General features: G+C 42.5%; 1 protein-coding gene across 2 annotated transcripts in view; it reads right to left on the bottom strand.

Annotated features, from left to right (window-relative positions):
- The window catches only part of dym (dymeclin), a 71,412-nt gene that overhangs the window by 37,710 nt on the left and 11,702 nt on the right, over positions 1-22,000 (bottom strand). For both annotated transcript variants that reach the window (XM_069673539.1, XM_069673540.1), the window contains exons 7-14: positions 21,235-21,360; positions 19,652-19,791; positions 8,288-8,473; positions 7,997-8,175; positions 6,479-6,604; positions 6,264-6,377; positions 6,052-6,146; positions 44-143 (exon numbers count right to left, since the gene is read on the bottom strand). In XM_069673539.1, coding sequence (XP_069529640.1) covers positions 44-143; positions 6,052-6,146; positions 6,264-6,377; positions 6,479-6,604; positions 7,997-8,175; positions 8,288-8,473; positions 19,652-19,791; positions 21,235-21,360 — 1,066 coding nt within the window. The remainder of the gene's footprint in view (positions 1-43; positions 144-6,051; positions 6,147-6,263; positions 6,378-6,478; positions 6,605-7,996; positions 8,176-8,287; positions 8,474-19,651; positions 19,792-21,234; positions 21,361-22,000) is intronic.

Below are 22,000 nucleotides of genomic sequence, written 5' to 3'. Positions count from 1 at the left end.
GAGAGAGAGAGCGAGCGAGTGTGTGCGTGTCTGTGTTACTCACATAGTCGGGCAAGGCTGCGTTGTCTCCTTGTCTGCCTCTCAGCGACTGTGTTGCTTGCTCCAAAACCTTGTTGTGCTTTTTGGAAAGCAAAGCAAATAAACTGCAGGAGAAACACAGAGAGAGAAAGAGAGAGAGAGAGAGAGGGGGGAAAGACATGAGAGCAGCAACGACAGATGAATGATACATTTCTAGGAAGACCAAAGGACCCAAGCACACAGTCGTCATACTGCACATGTTGGCCTGTAATGGTTTGTGCTGTGAATATTCAAATAGCGGTGTTTACTCAGCTTTACTGACAAGACTGTTTAACTTCTTAAATGAGGCCTTTAAAATAATTCATAATAATTAGTCTTAAAATAACAAAATATTCATGAGTTTGGCAGAAAGTTGTGCTTATTTCACAATTAATTAACAACCAACTTTTCCTATAACGTGGCATATATCTGCTCCAACAGGCCACAGAAAGGGTGTATTTTATATTTCCAGTATGTGCGCGTTTGTCACCACTCAGTCTGCCATTTGACCTGCTGCTTGGCTGACTTGCTCCACCCTTAATGTCTGCCCTTTGTGTGTGTGTTTGTGTGCACGGTTGTCTGACTGAGGCTGCATGATTGCACGCGATGGCTGGAAGCAGACATACATCAAGAGTCGTACAGTATGCTTGGGCGACCTTGGGTGGCTATAGGGTGGGTCAATATGTACACATAAATACACACACACACCATACATGGCACATTGTTGACGTCACAGTGAGCGGATTTGTGCAGCATGTGTGGTCATGCAGCAGACTTCAGAGGAAACACTTTATTATATATTTGCTGTATACATCTTTAAGAAGCAACTGGACAAAATAAAACTGGTTATGTTGAGTCGTCTTTAGCTCTAAATAACATAAAAATTGAGTTAAAGGGCCAGTTCGCCAATTTTCAACCTTAGTGCTATCATGCTATCATGGGGAGCTAAAGCCATGATGGTAGAAAAAAAATGCAATTTCGCTCGTGTCTTCGGAGGACGCGATCCGCTTCTCCAATTGGCCCTGGAAAACCTCCACCAGGAGTCAGGGAGCACGCTAAACTACACTTCCTCAATCTAGGACGCCCGCCTCCGATGTCATGTCTCGTTCAAAATCGTCAGGTTTGAAATGTAGACTGCAGACCACAAGAGTTTTTAGACGATCCACCGGTATATTCTTGTCGTATTTCAGATTTTGTAGCGCTTTGAGCCATTGCCTGCAGAGAAAACGGTAGTATTTCACTCCAGCGTCTCTCGCTGGGCCGCTCCTTTCAGAGGGAGGGGCGCAATGCATGCTGGGTGTTGTAGGACTGTAGAATGGGTGAAACCGCAAGCTGTTTGTACAACTTTCTCCACAGATATGGCGCCAATTTAAAATAGTATTGCTTCTATTGATTACAGAGAACACCAGCTTTAGCTGACTGTGGCTTTTTCCAGGGGTAACTGCTCCTTTAAATAAACGTTGCACTATACTATACTAGTCGTGTAAAAGTTAAATATTTCTCCCTTGTTGAGCTATCTCATGAATTTCAGACAGTAATTTCTTGTAGTTTTGCATGTTTTCGAGTTTTTCATTATAACCATTCCTGACCTTCTTTTTTAATTACAACTTTTTAATAGTCTCTTCAGGCCCCCCAAGGGTGCTGAATGTTTAATGTGTGTGTCAATCCAGGCAAAAAAAAAAAAAAGCTGAATAAATTAGCTCCAATGACAGCAGAGGGCTGGGGAAAGTCGAATGAACACACAGAGCTCGGCTAAGCCTCTTAGAGCTACACCTGTCCATCTGTCAGCACAGGGAAACACACACACACTAAGTCTCTCCGCATTGGTTATCCGAGCTAATTGGCCAAATGATGGCTGAATGGAGCTATCTGAGCGGCAATGAGGAGGTCCTCTTGTTATCTGCAGACCTAATGTCAAAGGCCCTATTAGACATGATTACTTAATGGGACCTGTTGTACTATCAAGTCCATTTTGTCAGCGGAGAGACCACCGACCGAGTTCCACCTGGGACGTCTGCCAACAAGAAAGCACTGTGACTAGTTGTTCTGTCACATCCTTCATTTATGCCGATGCAGTGACAGACACGGCCGAGGAAACAGCCAACAAGAAGGATTTCCACACGGCTGTCCTAATCCCAGAATCAGTTATACGGCGGCGGTGATGACAGACGTGGTCAGCCCGGACAAACTGAACATGTGAGGGTGCTCTGTCTCTACCAATTCAAAGGATTCTCTTTGTATCTGGACACACACAGCGAATGGTTGCATGCTGAACTTTGTACTTGGACATTTGTATGTTTGATGTATTTATGTTTACATATTCATTTTAAGGCAGGCGTGAGTGACTATTAAAATGTATTTTCCGTTAAAATGCTGAAGTTTTAAGATGATTTCTGAAGTTTTGGCAAAGAAATTCTAAATAAGAGGATCAGATATTTTTATCGGCTGAGGAACAGTGATGATGAGGTCATCGCATTTTATTGCTGCTGCCTGCAAAAAATCATACTTCTGTTCTTAAAATTGACTTTTATGTTTCCTGTTTTTTTAATGTAGTTTTTGCAAAAATCTTTCTTTATATTCTTAAATGTATAAATTTGGGCCATTTATGCCTTTATTCAGAGAGAGAGAGAGGACAATGGATAGTATCAGAAACAGGGAACGAGAGAGTGAGATGACACATGGCAAGGGGCCAAGGGTGGGAGTGGAACCCCGGGCCAACACATCGAGGACTGTAGCCTGTGTATATGGATGCATGATTTAAAGTGATAATTTGGAAGATTTTCATGTAAATAAATGTCTGTGACGCATTTTCCATCACCCAGCAGTGGTTGGTCTGTTAGAGAGGGTAGGCGGAGCTAAGCGGCTGCTTTTCCAGTCTCTGCAAGTGTTGCGAGTAAACAGTAATCTACTATGGCTGAACAAACAAAGAAAAGATCGATGACTACAGATACAACTTCAAAAATAAGTGAAAATCCAAAGAAACCAGCACACCACAAAAATCTTTCTTAAAATAACATGGATGTATAACTTATAAAGTGCATAAATATGCTTACTTACTCCAATAATTCAACTGTTACTCCAATAATTCAAATGTTCTTTTTAAATGGTAAGAAAATAGCAGGTCTCTGTTTTGATGTTAAAAGAGTAACTGTAGATTTCCAGCTACTGAAATGTACTTTTCCCAGAATAATTGTGTGTTTTGGAGACGTTTAAAGCTCCTGTGAGGAACTTTCGGTTTGTGTTGATTTTGGCGCCCGCTGTGGACAAAGCTCTTATCTCTTTGCTAATTTTGTCCTGTACATCCTTAAAGCTCATCCTGCTTTCTTTAACAGTCATATGTATCACTCACTTTAAATTTCTGCCCTGGAAAATGTAAACAAACACAGCATGCAGTTAATCTCTTCGTCTGACACCTACCCCCCCGCCAGCAGTTTCAGGCATTAAAAATAACTATATAGAAATAATCCATCTTGTTGCTGATGGTCTGGTTTGCTATTATAGGTCATATAAAGTAACAATAATTAATTTCAGTTTGTTTCATAACCAGTGAAAAACACCTCACAGGAGCTTCTGTCTGCACACATTAGACTTATCAGTGGATAAATGGACACGAGTATGAGGTGAAAGAGTAAAATGTTCTGGTGGACAGAAGTAAAAGAGGGAGGATCAATGCAGCAGAAAGGGATGGTAGAGAAAGAAGATGAATAGGAAATAATAGGCAAAGATGCGGGTGGTGGCGGTGGGGGGAATTTAAACCCACTGCTGGCTGTAAATAAACAGCACCAACTGTGATTCTCTGTGAGAGTCAATTAAGGAGCACAGTTCAGGACTGCCTGGCAGACAGTTGGAAATTCCTGGCAGGAAATTCCCATTATCTAAGCCAGCTAGCCAGCCAGCCGGTTTAGCCCAGCCCCGGCCATCACAGTCATCATCATTATCATTATCGTCAGACATGGAGTCAGTTACTCTACATCTCTGCCGGACAGACGTGCACACATTCACAGACAGTGTTCCTCTCTGACTCCAAACAGCAGAGAGTCACAGATATGGAGGAGACACAGGCGGCGAGATAAGAGGAGCCTTGAGTGTGCGTGAACGAGTGCACGTGTTCGCGGAAGGAAACATTCCTTCCCGTGTGCCTGGACTTGACAAACAAACATGAATGACTCGATGTGTGACTGTGTGTGTGTGACTGTGTGTGTGTGTGAGTGGTTTGGACCTTGTCCTCTTATGTCTTCCGTCTCTTGTGGTCTGAACCGTTTCCCTCAGTTACCTCATGTTACATAACGTTTGTTCCAAAACACTTTGTTAAAGTTTCAGTTCTTAGTCTTTCCACTGCAGCCGGTGTCACATGACCAGAACAATTAATACTGTGAGCTGATTCAATATGAATCATTTAAATGAATGAGTGTGCCTGTGAGTGAGCGAGACTTTCCACCCCTGCGTCTGACTCTCTTTTGTCTCGTTTGCTGCTTCAAACAGATGAAGAGTATGTTGAGGCCTGCATTTTAATGAAAGGTGCAACTGCAGGACTGCTTTAAGGCAATGTTGGATTTTTGTTGCCTCACTGTTATGAAGTATTTTGATTTATCAGGTATTTCATTTATTGAATAAGCCAAAATCAGGCAGTTCTGTCTGGTTATTATATCTGCAAACAATTTCTCAATTTAAATGTTAAAAAATGCACCAATATTGTGATATTTAATTAGAGATAGACCGATATGTTTTTTCAGGGCCGATACCGATACCGATTATTAGTAGTCAAGAAGGCCGATAACCGATATTTGGAGCCGATATTCATTTGCAGCAAAATTTTGAATAATACAAACTCCAACACTTAACTTTGTTTAAATGCCTTTAAGCATATGTTTATTAAACAAACAAACAAAAAGCGCAGGGAGTTCCCAGGGTCAGCAGCATCTCTTATAAAGTTAACTGAAAATTTAAATATATAAATAAATAAATAACTTCCTGAAGTTTTATAAAGTAAATAAAACAAAGTTAAATACAATTTGCAAAGAAATGAACTCTTATCGGCCGTCAGATTTAAAAAAAAAAAATTAAGAAAAAAGAAAAAGGCCGATGCCGATATGCGTCAAAATGCCGAATATCGGCGCCGATAAACGGCCCGGCCGATAATCGGTCTATCCCTTATTGTAATCCACATCACCCATTCTTAATTTGAGCGTATAAAGACTTATGACTTGCGAGACCCTTCCCTCTGCATCTATTTATGGTTATGATGCGGTACTCCCGTAAAGCGGTCGCGCATCTGAAAGCTGTTTGCTAACCGCCATTAACTAACAAAAGAAGAAGAAAGCATCAGTGCCAGGTGCCGGTGAAGCAGGAGTGCTGCTGTGAGGTCTGAATGGGAGAACATAAATGAGTGCAACTTTTTGCGGTAACGGTATTATATCGCAGCAGTACAATGAAAAGGGTACTCTATTCAAAACTTGATTCTAGCTCTTTTTGCTCCATTGTCAATGTAAGGGAACATATTTTAGCTGAGAAAATAAGATCTTTTTAAGAAACAAATGTGTTCATGCAAAATAGGAATGAAAATGAGGCAGAGGCCTGGTATTCATGTGTTTTGGGAGGAGAAGCCTGCCTTGTTTCAAGCTGTGAGTGAACTGTGTGAACTTTTTTTTGATCTCTTCTGGCTTCAACAGAATTTAGTCGAGGGAGGACTGGAAACTAAATGTGGTGAAACAGTCATTCGGTCTCTCTTTCTCCTTATGTCTGCGTGTGGTGTGGTGGTGGGAGTTGTTCAATAACGGTTGAATAATGGTCATTCGCAGTGAATATCAAATAGTATTTTTGCTTGTTTAGATACCATTTCTAGCGTTTGACAACTTTATTGTCCGTAGAACAAGACGAGAACATGAACTAAAAAATGCATGGTTGATGTAAAAAACAATTTAACATAATCTGTCATCTGTTCTTCTTTACCATTTACACACCTATATGTACAGTGAATCTATAACGTGTGCTTACCTTATGATGCGCTGGGCAGCGTACTGGTGGAGACACCGAAACTGGGCCGACATGTTGGCAAGAGCAGCCAGACAGTTTGTGTGGAGGTACTTATCCTAGTGACACAACACGCATACATACATGTTACCTCAAATTACTCTGGTAAATAAACAAACTTAATTAATGGGTTTCTAAAGACAAACTGTGTGCGTGTTAATATGTGTAACACACACCCTTGTCCGGGTCATGTTGAACTGGATGGTGCGGATGACGACCAGAATGAGCAAACTGCCGAGTGAGATCTCCGTCAGTGACCTCTCTGTGTACCACGAGATGTTCTTCAACACCTGCGAAGGAGAGACTCACAATGATTTATGACTGTCACAGTTATTGTATGCTTATCATTATCTGACATGCGAACAATGCGTATTAAACCGCGCCCACTCACCACCTCATGGATGGAGCGATTGAAGGCGTCATCCTCTGTGAGGATGAGGAGAATAATGAGGGCCATGTAGACGTGATGGGAGTTTCTGTCCTCCACGTGGTAAAGGATCTCCAGGATGGGCAGCACCTGAGAGGGAGAGTGGGAAGGCAGGGGGGGAGAGGCTCAGCGTGAAGGTGCGTAGGTGTGTCTGAGAACTCATTAAATCATTGGTATGAGATTTCTCGCTTGGCGTGGCTCCACCATTGCAGAGGCCTAAAGCTTAAATTAGCCGCGTCGATGACTATTGGGGTGTTTCACTGGGTTTCTATGCAAAGTGCAGTCAGTTACATCTTTACTCCTTGGTTTAGGCTTTTAATAACTGCTTATTAATCACTGTGGTGTCTGAATTTGTGGGTGTTAATGAAGAAGGGAGCTTTAAGTGTCTTTCTAGGTAGTTTAGTAGAAGTTAAATTAGAACTTCCTGCTTACTATAGCTGTGTTTCCACCTATTGTGCAAATTGAGTACCAAGTAAAAGACAAGAAAACACAGAAGCCAACAGAGAACACAGAATTCTACATCATTATAGCTGCTACACTATCTTCGGAGACAGATGTTGCATTCAAATGTATGCAGAACAGATGGGAAATGTGATCGACTAATGACAACAGTGTGCAAAAGATTTAATTCTGGGAATCACACTGTCAGAGTGGAGGCAGTTAGCAGCTAGCTCGGTGAGCGATGAACACGCAGAGTTGCAGTGTTAGCTCATTACGCTGTCGAGCGGCGGTGCTTTATTACTCTGCGGAGAAAGTAGCTAGACTCATTAGTAGCCCCCGTACATAATAAGCTCAATCCAGATCTGCTAATGATGGTGTTTTATTATGGCGGCTATAAATAGGGAATAACACAGAAAGGTCATTCTGATAGCAGACATAAAGGCAGCTAATTGACCTGCGGTTTTAAAATATGATCATAAATTGAAGTCGTTCCCTGCACGTGTAATTTTTCTGCTCCAATTAGTTTAAAGATTATTTCAAGTCTCTTTTTAAACCTTGAAAACACCTGAACAGATAAAGAAGACTTTTACTTTTACTCTCCAACAAGTCTAAATTATTTTGTCACACTGTGTAAAAGAGCCTCACATGCGACAGACAGCCATACTCGTATGCGATACCATCTGACACGCTGAGCTGGAGACTGATTTTCATTCACTAAATGCCTCAGTACATTCACTCTGCCATACAGGATAACTGGCACCGTCCCACATGGACAGAATAGCACCAGCTGCCACTGCATGCATCCTCGCTGATTACTGAGCCGCAGCATTGGTTGTAGATGAAAGGATTTCATGGCCGTGCCCATGTGTGCGGGGAAGGACTGCATAATGTGTTTTGTTAGGGATTACTCAATCACGCTTCTGATTCATTTTTAACAGCTTTTTTTTTTTTGCTCTTGCTTTCCAAATAAACTACATTCAAGAGTCAGATGAAGACAGGAGTGATGAATGAGCATGCTCTCTTTGTTGTGGTCCTACCTACCAGATTGTCCATGTCAGTTCTGGAGAGCATGTATGTTCTCATGTTGGCGTTCTGGTGCAGGAGGGTGTACAGTAGTAGTGTTGCCTGGTCGGAGCGCTGCTGCTCACACAGCGCCGTGTACAGACTGTTGAAATTAATCTGGAAAGTGTGAGGCTGCTCCACGGGAAGCGACGATGTGTCTGCATGGGCAGAGGTAGAAAAAAAAATTATATTACATTACAATTCTTTATTACCTTCTGGTCAACTTTCAAGTATCACAATGGATTAAAATCAAACAATACCGTGTGTTACCTTGTGTGTTTCTGAAACACGTTATCGCCTGGCGATAGGGGTTGGGCCAGTCGGGCCCGTCTGTCAGATTGGCTAGCACCAGCAGTAACAGAAGGCTCTGATTGGACAAAGGTAAGGGGTTGTGTTCCTGGTCTATCCCGGCTTTGCTGGCAGCTCCACCCAACGTGAAGACGCTCCACAGCCCACCTGGAGACAGACACACAAATAGCACACAGATAGAAATATGTACATACAGAGGCATAAATGTGCTTTTATATAAACTATACAGGTGTTGCCTTTAAAGACATGACTGCAATATGTGCGTGTTTACTTGGCTGTGAGAGCTTTAATTTGCAGAACGACATGTTGAGTTTGGCACATTTATCTGCTGAAGGGGAAAAGACCAACAGATGTTAAAGGAGAAGTTCAGTATTTTTAAATGTGGGGGCCCTATTTTTACAAATGTGGATGCCGAAATGACTCATAGGAACAAAAACTTTTGGAATTGGTCCAGTAGATGTCCTCCGCTGTAGCCACGATACATAATGATCTGGGGCAATTGTACCCGATTAAAGTACGTCCACTAAAAGTGCTCGTTTTTGCCGCTGACAGGCTCAGATTGTTACTCCAGGTGTCTGACAACATTACTGAAATGATCCCTACAAAGATCGTCCTTTTTTTAAAGAGTAAGATCCTTTTTGTGTCACCAGAAACAGAAGTCTCGCTCAAAGAGAAGTCTTGCTCTGAAATCTCACAGATGGTGAGATGTTACCTGAACAGGATGGTGGAAACGTGACTTAGAGTTGGAGAGAGGATGTGTTTACGTAGAGGGCTGCCAGCAGAAATATATTTCAAAAGCCATGGCTGAATATTGACCTGATCCACGATGAAGATGAGGCATTTGAATTCGATGGCTATCCCTATTTATTTGAGTACACGGACGAATAGCTCGTAGAAACTGAAGAGAAAACGAGGAGAGGGAGAGAGAGAGGGGCAACAGGCAGAGGAGGGTGAACCAGCTGCTGCCAGGCCACAAAGCTCGGGAAACTGGTGAGCGAGACTTCTGTTTCTGGTTACACAAAAAGGATGTCACTCTTTTAAAAAAAGGACGATCTTTGTAGGGATCATTTCTGTAATGTTGTTGGACACCTGGAGTAACAATCTGAGCCTGTCAGCGGCAAAAACAATCACTTTTAGAGGACGGACTTTCGGGCGCAATTGCCCCAGGAGATTATGTTGCAGCCATTGCGGTGGAGGACATCTACGGGACTGATTCCAAAAGTTTTTGTTCCTATGAATCACTTCAACATCCAAATGTGTAAAAACAGGGCCCAGGTTTAAAAATACTGAACTTCTCCTTTAAGACGCGCATGTACAAGATTATATTGTTAAGTAACACCAGTGTGGATTTGCAGTCCAATATGCAGTTGACACAATACATGTGTGGCTGTGGTCTTAAGTGCTCATACACTAAGAATGGACGTTATAGGATACTTCCTGTGTGCAGCTTTTAAACCTTTGAAGCTAAATATTTTTATGTTAAGAGTTTCTGGAGTGCGTAATAGGATCTTTAAACTTGTAATATTAATAGAATTTTTGTTTCCATCATCTCCAAAACACCTGTCCAGGAGTTCTTTACATTTCAGCACATAGAGTGTTAAGACAGGCCCAAGACGTGCAGCTCTTTGTTTCAGTGCAACAGATGTGTAATCTGCACAGGTTGCTCTTCAGCTTTATAACTGATTTACGGAGGGACCAGAAAGCTAGAGAGAATGTGCAGTCAGACTGATGTAATCAAGGCCAAAATGGGCACAATGGAGTCACGCATTGCGGTTTGCGGCACCTGAAATTTGAAACAACATAGACGGCGCCACAGAACAAAGAGAAAGTGGAACTACCGGCCAACTTGAGTGGGGCTCGTTTATTCAGGGAGCCGAATTTCTGGTGCAGTGCTGGTGCTTTCAGGCGTCCCTAGAAGCACGGGAAGCATGAACACCAAGGTACACAGAGGGAGAGTCTCTGGCTCCTGCGCGTCTGGCCACACAGAATGCACGCAGCGAGCGGCTGGTGAGAGGCAGTGGGAGTGTGTTGCTGGTCAAAACTGTTTAAGCTACTGAAGCAGGAGGAGAAGCCGAGCGCATTTGTCGCCATCTGGTGGCGAGAGAGGGAAGGGGAGGCGATTGTCTGATTGGATTTGGAGTCACTCTCGCTGATGTGAGAGTCACTAAGTCATCCTGATTCATTGGACTACGACAGGATGTGTTTAAGTGAAGTTAGAAAGGAGACGTCAGAAGATTAAAACACTATATATACACACTGACATCCTAAGACATTAAACAAGAGACCTGTGAGGCTGAGAGCAGTCAAAGTTTTGTACCATTTTACATTTTTAGTGCCTGCTCTGACTAAGAGTTTGTTTTCAACAACTTGTGACTGTTTAAAAGTCTGACTAACATCCTTGGTTTATATGTTGGTTTGCCTCTAACTTCACTAATGGCCAGTAAAGATTTGCGCCAACATTTAGTCTGACTTTTTGTGTACAAATGTGTATGCAATTCCGCTGAGGAGGGGATAAATGTGTTTATACTTCAGCAAAAGGACATCAACAAACTGCATCCACAACAACAAGAAATCCCCAAGAGAGAAATGACATCATTAGCGCGGGTCAGTCCGTCTCTCTCTCCCTCTCTCGCTCTCCAAACACGATACTCTCCGTTCCTTCTACCGCTCGGAAAGAGAAGTGAGTGCGAGCGTGTGAGGGAAAACAAGATCCAGAGAGAGAGCGGGCCAAGTTGTGACGGAGCCCTGTTCATCTCATGACTGGCACCACAGTGACTGGCCCCGGCAGTGTCAGAGAGGCCGGTCTGGCAGCCACATTTCCTGAACTCTCTCTCACACACACACACACACACTCACAGAGCTCTATTTTACCTTAGTGGGTGCTGTTTGTTATCCATCTGGCTCGGTTCCCTCTCCCTGTCTCCCTGCCCACCACATAAACCCAATAATGCTACACTGCTTAGGCTGCTACGGCTCTGGACGCGAGCCCAGTGGAAAAAGAGGAGGAGGACGTTGAAGAGGAGGAAAGGGAAGGGGAAAGTGAGGAAAAGAGAAAGGTCACACACGGACACAGAGGCTGGCACGCTGAGATCAGAATCTGGGCTCCAGGACTCGGGGGCAGCGAAGGCATCGTACTGTGAGACACGCAACACGGCTGCACCCACAGAGTCTTAACTTCACTTGAGTACAAGCTTGTATCCAAAACAACCTTTGAAACTAAAGCTAAAGCATTCTTCATGCTGCTCTGCTTACAGTATTTACACTCTGTAATAGATGCTCATTAAAGTCCATTAAAACAAGCTCAAAAACAGACCATAAAACAAGTATCTGCACCGCAACATGAGCACTGGATGTTTGATACAGCTTTGTTTTAAGGACAGAACGTCTTACATAATCTCCATCAGACATAACTGCAGTGATGGCACAAAGTCAAAGCATTCAAACCAAAATATAACCACACAATCACATTTCTGAAGAGTCTTTCCATACTTTCGGACGAAGGCTGAAACCATTTCCTTTAAAGGTGACAATTTTCTATTATTCTAATGTGTTTTTGAATCACGTTGGTAAAGTAATTATTTTTGGGAGCATCTCCTTCCTGAAACGAACAAGCTGTTTTGCCATTCACAGGTCAGACCTCAGCCACGATTGGCTGACAGTATTTAGAGTGGCTGCTCTGGGATCGGTTATTCTGCCTTAATTGTACGAGCCAGAATTGCCAGGAGGTATCGGACTATTAAGTTGAAATCTTGACAACAACTTGACTAGGCAGGGATTGGTCGATTTCAGCCAAAGCAAGGTTCTACGTAGAAACCTGCAGCTGTTCTGAACGGCCCATTTCAGAGGCGATCTTTTTAAACATGTCATTCTGGAAAAACACGGAATTATGAAGTTTTCACTTTCTCACTGTGAACAATAAACACCCATGAAAAATATGAGAACATCCATTCAAAAGTTATGGCCCCTTGAAATCCACATCTGGCCCCCTGAAATCCAGCATCAGCCGAGCCTCACCTTGTACCACATCAAGGTTCATGTCATGGGTATCATCAAACACACACAGCTGCTACAGTGAGGCATTTATTGATGCCGCCGTTATTAGGCTGTTGACTGGGGGCAACATTAATACTTAACCTTCCTACACTGCGGCGCTTCTTATTTTCAGTCTGAAAATGTTTGAGGACAGTTCACTTGTTTGTCTGTAACGGACTCAGACGTTGTTGTTCAATACAAAGATTTGACGATTTCTTCCTTGTTTTTACAATCCAGTGCCACACCAAACTCCTATATTAGTCTTTTAACAAACATGCTGGGTGTCTGACAGACATTAGAACAATTACAGCCACCTTCTTTCTTAGTTATCAGCAGCGATGTGACTAGAAACACAACGATTTAAAGGGACGGCTTACATTACTTGAGAAACAAGCTGAGAAGTAAGCAGCAGCCTGGCTCGCAGCCCCAAAAAGCCCCATCGTAGAGTTTCAAATAAGCACTTCGTTTTTCTGTATATAATTAACATATTTTACATAGTTTTACTTTGTTTGTATTTTCTATATTTCTTCATACTTCTAGTTTGTAAATTTCTCCCCGGGGATAGATTCAGTATTTCTGATTCTGCTTATTTAAACTCTAAAGTGCTTTATACTGTGTTTTAACTGTTTTTATAACAAGTTAGGGACCTAGAAGTAAGTACGCAACAGCTCAGCTCGCAGCCCCTCCTGACGTCCTGCGTCTATAGAAAAGTGTCAAAGAAACACAGATTTTCACAATGAAACTGTCTCATACTGTTTTTGATTTTTTGGTGCATTTGTTTTAGAAAAGAGAAAACTAAAAAACTTGTGACAAACGATCACTGAACTGTCATTTTAGACTGTAAAGTGCATAGCCTGCCATGCTGTTACTGCTGCATTGCTCTGTATAATAGGGGTGGGACAAAATATATCAATCGATACGGCAATATACTGTCGTCCTGACTCGTGCAATACAATTATCAATAGGCTGGTGCGATTTTGACTCACTGTATGACTACTTCAGGACTCCTCGCGGTGGAGCTTATGACATGAATGAGGGTAACGTGAACGGAAAGCAGTTATCAGATATTGTGATGTATCGTTATATGATTGTCTTGCAATATATTAGGGATGCACGATATTATCGACACGTTATTGGTATCGGCCGATATTGGCTTAAAAATGAACTATCGGATATCGGCCAACACGCCGATATCCGCCGATATAATTAACCGATAAAATAATGGGCTGCTGCATACTTGATTAAATGCCCGACCTTGGCGAAATGTCCCCGGCGCAAAGAAGACCTGTGCGGCGCAGCGTGATGACGTCACATGTGTCTACCTGCAGCATGAGAGAGTTAGAAGCCAAAATGTCCGTGGTGTGGAAGTTTTTCAAAGTGTCCGAAATAGAAAGCAAAACTGCTATTTGCAATGACTGCTCATCTTCGGTGATGCGAGGAGGAGCCAAGGCAAAGTCTTTCAACACTACAAACTTGATTAACCATCTCAAGACCCGTCACCCCGACCGTTGTAACAAATGTGATAAGAGTATCACCATTATACTGTACGCTAACTCCAATACAGAAGAGAGTTGATGATCTCTGCAATTAGGTGTGCGGGGAAGAAGTATCGGTAATCGGCTAAATGAGTTGTAAAATATCGGCATATCGGATATCGGCAAAAAATCCAATATCGTGCATCCCTACAATATATCAATAATGGTAGAATCGCTGTATCGTGATATTATCGTCCTGTTGGGCCCCGTATCACATATTGTATCCTGAGTTGCAGCAAAAAAACAAAAGTTTAACTGACAAAAACTTGGTGTCTTCTTCACTGATAATTTAACTCATAAAGTTTTAGGAATGCAAAGTATGTTTATATTTACACAGAGGATCACCCCTCTGTGCCTTTGGAGATAGATCAATCTGGATCCTTTCAAACAAAAGAAGCAGAAAATAAGTTGAACTAAATAAAGTTATTAAAACTGAACACAGGTCAACCCGAGACAGCAGTGATCTCAGTATTTTCTCATAGTTACAGCTGAGAACATAAAGTTTCGCTTCGGTGCAGACAGAGATGTGAGTGCCTGGTGAGCAGACACAGACAGAATGTGCTACTTATTTATTTACTTGCATAACAGTGAATGAATTATGGGCTTTAGGGGCAATGCTTGGGCCAAACACACACACACACACAGACACACAAGTATGCCAAACTTGTGATGATTATCCAAAAATGCACACGGGGAAACACGCTGTGCAGACAAACAAACACACCACTCTGATAATCTCACACAAATCAAAATATATCCTTAAAGCACTTTTCCCCTAACAGGATCCAAAACCCTTCTAACATAAACACAAAAATATGAGAACATTCCTCAGACGAAGAATGATTTGGTAGCAAATTATCAAAATGCTATTAAAAAGCTAGAGATACAGCTATCCTCTTCATGGCAGTAATGTGAAACAGCAGATGGATGTGAGAGAGAGAGAGCGTTAAAAGTTACAGGGAAACAGAAAAAGGACATGTGAGAGGAGAGGAGTGTAAAGAGGCTAAAGAACAGTACAGCAGAATACGTGCAAGAGAACATCGTTGTTTTATGTCTCGGCCAAATATCTGAACATTTTGTCTTTCATACTCTGGCAAAATTATTTTTGCAATTTTCATGCCAATAAAGCCGGGGGACTGAAGTGAATTACATAGAGTAGAATGGAAGGGAAGAGAGTCGAGCAGGGTAGAATAAAGTGGCGTAGCATAGCACAGTGTAGACCAGCAGAGCACAGTGTCATCTTAGATCAGGTACATATGCATACTTTTTGATGGTTTTAATGTAATTGGGGCTGGGTATCAATAAGGATTTCGATTCTGATTCACAGGGTCCCCGATTCGATTCAATTTCCGATCCGATATCCATTTGGTTGGGGTTATTTGGTTAGGGTTAGGGTTATTTCAAGCAAACTTGTGCCGGTATGGCTCAGCGGTTAAATCGGCGGCCATATACAGAGGCTATAGTCGTTGCTGCAGCAACCCGGCGTTCAACTCCTGCCCTCAGCCCTTTGCCTCGTGTCATCCCCACTCCCTTCCCATCGTGTCATCCCCACTCCCTTCCCATATTTCCAACACTATCCACTGTCCTCTCAATAAAAAGGCATGAAAGGCCAAAATATATTCTTAAGAAAAAAGCATGACGAACACACAGCCGTCAACTAAATATTAACAATTTTATGAATTAGACAGCTTGTGAACTTTTTTTTTTAGTTTCAGATTTTTAGTCTAAACGTCTGGCTCAGGGTTTTGATTAAACGAACTGGGGTTCAACTTGCGCGAGATTTGAGAACAACAAAACCACACGAGACAGAGAGTTATTGGGAAAGGCATACTGTGTACAACATGCCGAAAATACACTCGCGGCTAAAGCCGACGCTAACAGAAAGTAACATAAACATCAGTGTAAAAGTAACTTACATATTCATGGACGCAGACACGATAAAAAGAGTCTGTAAGCGATCACTGATATAGTAAACGAGTCCGGGCATGTCTCCCTCACTGCCGTGTTACGGCTGAGCCGTGCTGCGTTCAGGAGCGCTCAGAAACGTGAGCGGTCAGACACGTTTTTATACATATTTTTAAAGATTGATCTCAGGATTTATTAATCGATATTGGGTCATTCAAATGAGAATCAATTCGAATCTGAAAAATCGTTTTTTTTTTAACCCAGCCCTAAATGTAATATATTACTTTTTTTTTTAGATAAAATAGTTAATGAAACTATCATGTGAACAAAAGCAGACTGTTTGAATGGGATTGAAATAAAGCAGAGTGGAGCAGAAAACATAAAAACATAAAGCTGAGTCAAGTCGAGGCAATTCTAAAAGACGAGAGGAGAGTAGAGTTGGGTAAAGCAGAGGACAGTAGAGGCGACTAAAAAGTTTTGAGTTGCTTGTCTGGGCGATAATCCCCCCTGCAGACACCCCTCCAGACTCAGACGGCAGTGTGTGTATAAGCGAGAGAAGAAGAGACATCCTGTCTCCTCAGACATTAAAACGGCGACAGAAATCAAGAACCGCTTTTCTTTGCCAATGACCAGCGTCGGGTTCTGGGAAAATCCGGTCTATGATTGCGAGTGTGTGGGCGTGAGTGATTTTACAGGTTAGCAACAAGAGGAAGAAAGACTGCTATAAAAAATAGGGCTAAGAGAAATGTGTTGTCGTCCACAACACAGCTAGTGGACTTACGGGCTTTATAGAGTGTTTGAGAACTTTAGGTCTTAATTTACAGGTCCTGATTATTATTATTACTATTATTATATTTGTTTATCTGACGATTTGTATGTGCTCTGTAGCAAAACACTAAACCACTCGTCTGCTTCTGTAACGGGGCACTACGTTGAGTTTGTGTTGCAGTGCAAAATGCAGAGCATAATGTAGAGCAATGCATGTACACGGTACATTTCCTCTATATTGTGTCTTGTGAAGTCCAAACTGGCTGAGATATGCTGACTTGTTGTACTTCTTACACGTGAAGCTGCAAAAAATCTGCATCCTACAATTCCTATTATGCATCATTTAGACCTTTTGCCTGGCTTTCAGGCTTCCAGATGATACCACGTGGTTTATTTTCTCACGTTTAAAGGAGCAGTTCCCCCCTGGAAAAAGCCGCTGTCAGTCAAAGCTGGTGTTCTCTGTAATCAATAGAAGCAATAATATTTTAAATTGGCGCTATAGCTGTGGAGAAGGTTGTACGAACAGCTCGTGGTTTCGCCCGTTCTACATTCCTACAACACCCAGCGTGCATTGCGCCCCTGCCTCTGAAAGGAACGGCCCAGTGAGAGACGCTGGAGTGAAATACTACCGTTTTCCAGTCAAGGACATTGATCGCTGCAGGCGATGGCTCAGAGCGGTACAGAATCCGAAATACGACGAGAATATACCGGTGGACTGTCTAAAAAATCTTCTGGACTGCAGTCTACTTTTCAAACATGACAGTTTTGAACGAGACATGACATCGGAGGCCGGCGTCCTAGATTGAGGAAGTGGAGTTAAGCAAGCTTCCTGGCCTCCGCCAGATGACACATTTTACATAGTCTGACGGAGGTTTTCCAGGGCCCATTGGAGCAGAGGATAGCGTCCTTCAAAGGCACAGAGCCAAACTGCATTTTTTTTCCCTACCATAATGGCATTAGCTCCCCATAATAGCATGATAGGACTGAGGTTGAAAATCGGCGGACTGGCCCTTTAACACAGCTCTTCCACAGCCAGAGGACATTATACAACTGTTTTAAGAGGCGTTAAGAAACTAACCATGACCAGCAAATTGACCTTAATATGTGTCATTTGTGGAACTCCCCTTTAACTCGCTGAATATTGGCTCATGTTGCAAAGTGAAAGAAATTGAACCTGTCTTTTGTGTTACTAATGACGCCAGTGCAAACACCCATTCATATTAAGATGTTCTGTTATGTGCACTCAGTCAGTCCCTGATGGCTGTGTGCATTGGAGACACAGAGACAGAGAAAGAAAACAAGTGTTGTCTCCGAGCTCGGAGAATAAGAGAGCTTGTGTCTTTGTTGGTCTGTGCGTGTGTGTACAAGGGAGGCGGCTGCAGACAGACAGGCTCTAGGGGATTACAGAACAGGACAGGGCACCATAACTCATCGGGCCGATCACTGGCCACAGACAGACAGGCTGGGTTGAATGCTGATGGCTCACTGATAGGAATCTGCCACCAACAACCGACAAAGAGCATTTATCTGCGGGGGAAACCCAGCCCTATTCTCACACTCAAACAAACACACACACTCACACACACACACAAACACAGAGGGCACATTAACAGTCTAATACACACATACTCTGTTCATTTCTGGCTCATCACTGTCATGAACGCTGTCATGGCTGTCAGTGCGGCTTTATTTCTCAGATTGCTCGTATTTCTCGCTTGTTTGTTCCGAGGAAAAAAAATGGGAAAAAAACAGACACTATCAAATTGTTTTTCTGTCTGGCTCTTATTTTTGTAATTCGATTATTGTATCTCTATTTTGATATTTGATGTAGCAAAATCACACTAACCAAGCTCAAGTTAACTATATTATCTAAGCCTTTGCTTCCCATGGGGTCCCGTAAACAGTGATTCTGTGCGGTCACAAGATAATTAAAAAGGTAAGAAAAAGAGCGTATATCTATTTTACGCAATAAAACCTAATTTTTTTTTCAACTATTCTCTGTTTTTCTTTTTCGTTTGGTATTTTTGAAATACTAAACTGCTTCATAAATATTTCCAAAGCCTGTAAGAGTGCTTTCACACCTGACAGCTCTGGTCCCGATTTTCAGACTTTACTCAGAAAGTCAGTTTTGCTTGGACATGTGAGAACACGCAAAGCAGGACCTAATACTTCCTGTATTAGCAAACCAAAAACCTGTGCATTGTAGGTTGTTAAGGGGTGCAGACACTTAGAGGACAGACGTGTGGGAGCGACGAGGAAATAGAAATATGGGCTGACCAAACAATTTCACAAATGCTTGTGGAAATGCACAAGAACACGGAGGTATTCAAACTGCTCAGTGACAAACAAAAGGAGAGTGGAGCTACTTCAGGGAGTTTTCCCACGTGGACCAATCCGAAGGCAGTTTCCTTGTAACAATTTGGTCTTTGACTCGGATCAACCAACAGACTTTAGGCGTGAAAGCACCCTTAATGTCATTTATCGTTTAATTAAATTAAACAATCACCCTTTGATTGAACTCCTCAGTTATGACGTCTACGCCAATGCTGAAACCTGCTACTCGGGGTCATGATTTCAAGCCAAATAGTTTGGAAGAAAATTAAGTTAACGAGGAGGGGCTGCACGGTGGTGCAGTGGTTAGCCTCATAGCTAGAAGGTTCCTAGTTTGAATCCCGGTTCGGACGTAGGAGGCCTTTCTGTGTGTCCTCCCTGTGAATGCGTAGGTTCTCTCCAGGTACTCCAGCTTCCTCCCACAGCCCAAAGACATGCTCGCTAGGTTCATTGGCCACTCCACATTGCCTGTAGACATGAAAGGTTGTCTGTCTGTATGCATCAGCCCCTGTATGATTGACTGACGATCAGTCCAGGGTGTACCCCACCTCTCGCCCAATGATCCTCCGCAAACCCTGACCAGGATAAGCAGTACAGATAACAGATGTTTCCTGAAAGTTAACCTGGATATAGTCTTGCAAACTGTGAAAACTGGGGATCTCTATTTATACAAATGTTATCAGAACCAACACAAATGATTGCCAAAATTATGTTGTTGTTTGATGTGTTCATGTGTGGATGTGTGTAGTCTTACTTGCGACTCCTGATGCCAGGCCGTAGAGCAGGCCTCCCTCATCTTTGGGCTCAAAGATGTGGGTCGATGGAGGCGGACATTTCTCCTGCCTGATGAAGTTATAGAGCAGGGTCTTCACCAGCCGACTGGTTAAAGACAAACTGGGGAAAAGAGGCAGAAATATAGAAAGAGAGAAATGACAGGACGCCCATGTTTCTGAGGCATGAGGGTGTATCTAGTACAAAAAGAAAAGTCAGAACATTTTTTTAAAATTCCACATAATTTTTTGATTTCTCTGAAATTTGTCTGAGGCCTTCAACATTTTAGGCATTATGAAACCGTCTATTCATTACTGAGAAAATGGTTGCGACACAGGCGCTGGCTCAGCTGCAAATGTCTCCAAATTAAAAGGCCCAAGGTCATGTAGTCCTGTAGTCCTGTAGTCCTGTGGCCTCTCTTTGATTTTACAATCTAAAGCTGCTCCTCGCTTTCTAATAGAAACGTCACCCTTATTTGACTGCATGTAATTGACTTTTGGATATTCAGATGTTTGAAGGTCTCTCGTTATTAAAGCAAGAAAGAAATAATGTTCACATTTTTCTCTTATGCTTTCTGAGTGGTTGTCAATCCAGCTCAGGCCTTGCTCTCGCATGTATGTGCAGGTGTGTGCGTGCGTGTGTCAGTCCACAGGAGTCCATATCAAGTGTCAGTTTGAAGCCTTTGATTGAGATATATATACAACAGGTCATGCACAGTACCCGGTACAGCACTGCTTTTAAAGATTAACACAACCTTGCTTTTGCACCAGACCAAATGGTAAAACCATTTTAGATTGCCCTCTAATCTCTTCTGCCAACATCAGCTACTTGGAAGCCTTTCTTCAGCTCAATGGCAATTAATCCAAAGTGCTCTCGTTTGGCTCTTATGCTGCGAGAGCCCTAAAAGAAAATTACTTCCGTCCTCTGTGTGCACCCATCGAGACCGCACTACTAGCCTTCCAAACACAAGTGCAATGAAGCATTTATCAGAATTTATTAGTATTCAAGATAACAGTGAACTGAGGGAAATTGGGTTCAAACCATTTAAAAGCAGCCGCTGCTTTCATTTAACTACTTTTTTCTTATTTCATCTGTGTTGATTAAAGCGTAATTTAATCACCGAAACACCTTTTTTACCAAAGGTCTCGGCCGCCTAGATTTGTTTCTTTTATTCCTGTTAATATCAATTATACGACACAGGAAGACTTTGTGTGGAGAGTGACACGCAGCAGAGAGAGAGGCCAACCGTATCAGAGTCTGACAGAGGAACGGTGGGCTGGATCAGACGGTGTCACATTAAATTGAAGGACATCCAAAGTGATCTGGGCCAGCGTTCAAAAAAGTCTTTAACAGATTGTGGACGACCCAGTTCACTTGAGTCCAAAAAGATATGAAATTATTCCACTTTTATGTGTTTGTTTAACATTTTGCATTTCTTTTTTTTTAATGCAAACTTGGTTTTAAATTAAGGTCATACATGAATAAATGAAGGTTAGGTTGTGTGGTCATTATCTCAACGGTTCTTCAATGGACTATAAACTGGTGTGTATGTTTGTGCTTCCTCACCATCGTCCCTTCATGATGTGCTGGTAGATTAATCCATCTCGGAGGATGTCTTTCTGGAAGAGCTGATAGGAGAAGAATACCAGCAGCGTGGTCACTGCTTCAAACAGGATGCTGTATGTGATGTCCCTAATGGGGGAAAAGTATATGTAGAGATAAAGTCAACAAATTACATTTTTATATCACAACTCCAGAGGTATAAATCTATGTATAGGACAATGGTCTCAGTCTCATGAATGCGCCTGCTCTCTCAGCAGGGCTAAAAAAGATGTGATATGCTGTTCCTCACTTCCAATGAGACCACTTATATAGGGGCTATAAAGTAGGGATGCACGATTTTATCGGCACGTCAGTGGTATCGGCCGATATCGGCTTAAAAATGAACTATCGGATATCAGCCAACACGCCGATATCCGCCGATATAATTAACCGATAAAATAATGGGCTGCTGCATACTTGATTAAATGCCCGACCTCGGCGCAATGTCCGCAGCGCGAAGAAGACCTGCGCCGCGCAGCGGGATGACGTCACGTGTGTCTACCTGCAGCATGAGAGAGTTAGAAGCCAAAATGTTCGTGGTGTGGAAGTTTTTCAAAGTGTCCGAAATAGATAGCAAAACTGCTATTTGCAATGACTGCTCAGCTTCGGCGATGCGAGGAGGAGCCAAGGCAAAGTCTTTCAACACTACAAACTTGATTAACCATCTCAAGACCCGTCACCCCGACCGTTGTAACAAATGTGATAAGAGTATCACCGTTATACTGTATGC

The sequence above is a fragment of the Semicossyphus pulcher genome, unplaced genomic scaffold (assembly GCF_022749685.1).
Source record: "Semicossyphus pulcher isolate SPU_LCO1_2020_fin unplaced genomic scaffold, fSemPul1.0.p SCAF_22, whole genome shotgun sequence".
NCBI lineage: Eukaryota > Metazoa > Chordata > Actinopteri > Labriformes > Labridae > Semicossyphus > Semicossyphus pulcher.
Note: the sequence above shows the minus strand (reverse complement) of the source record. Positions and strands in the feature narration are given on the sequence as shown.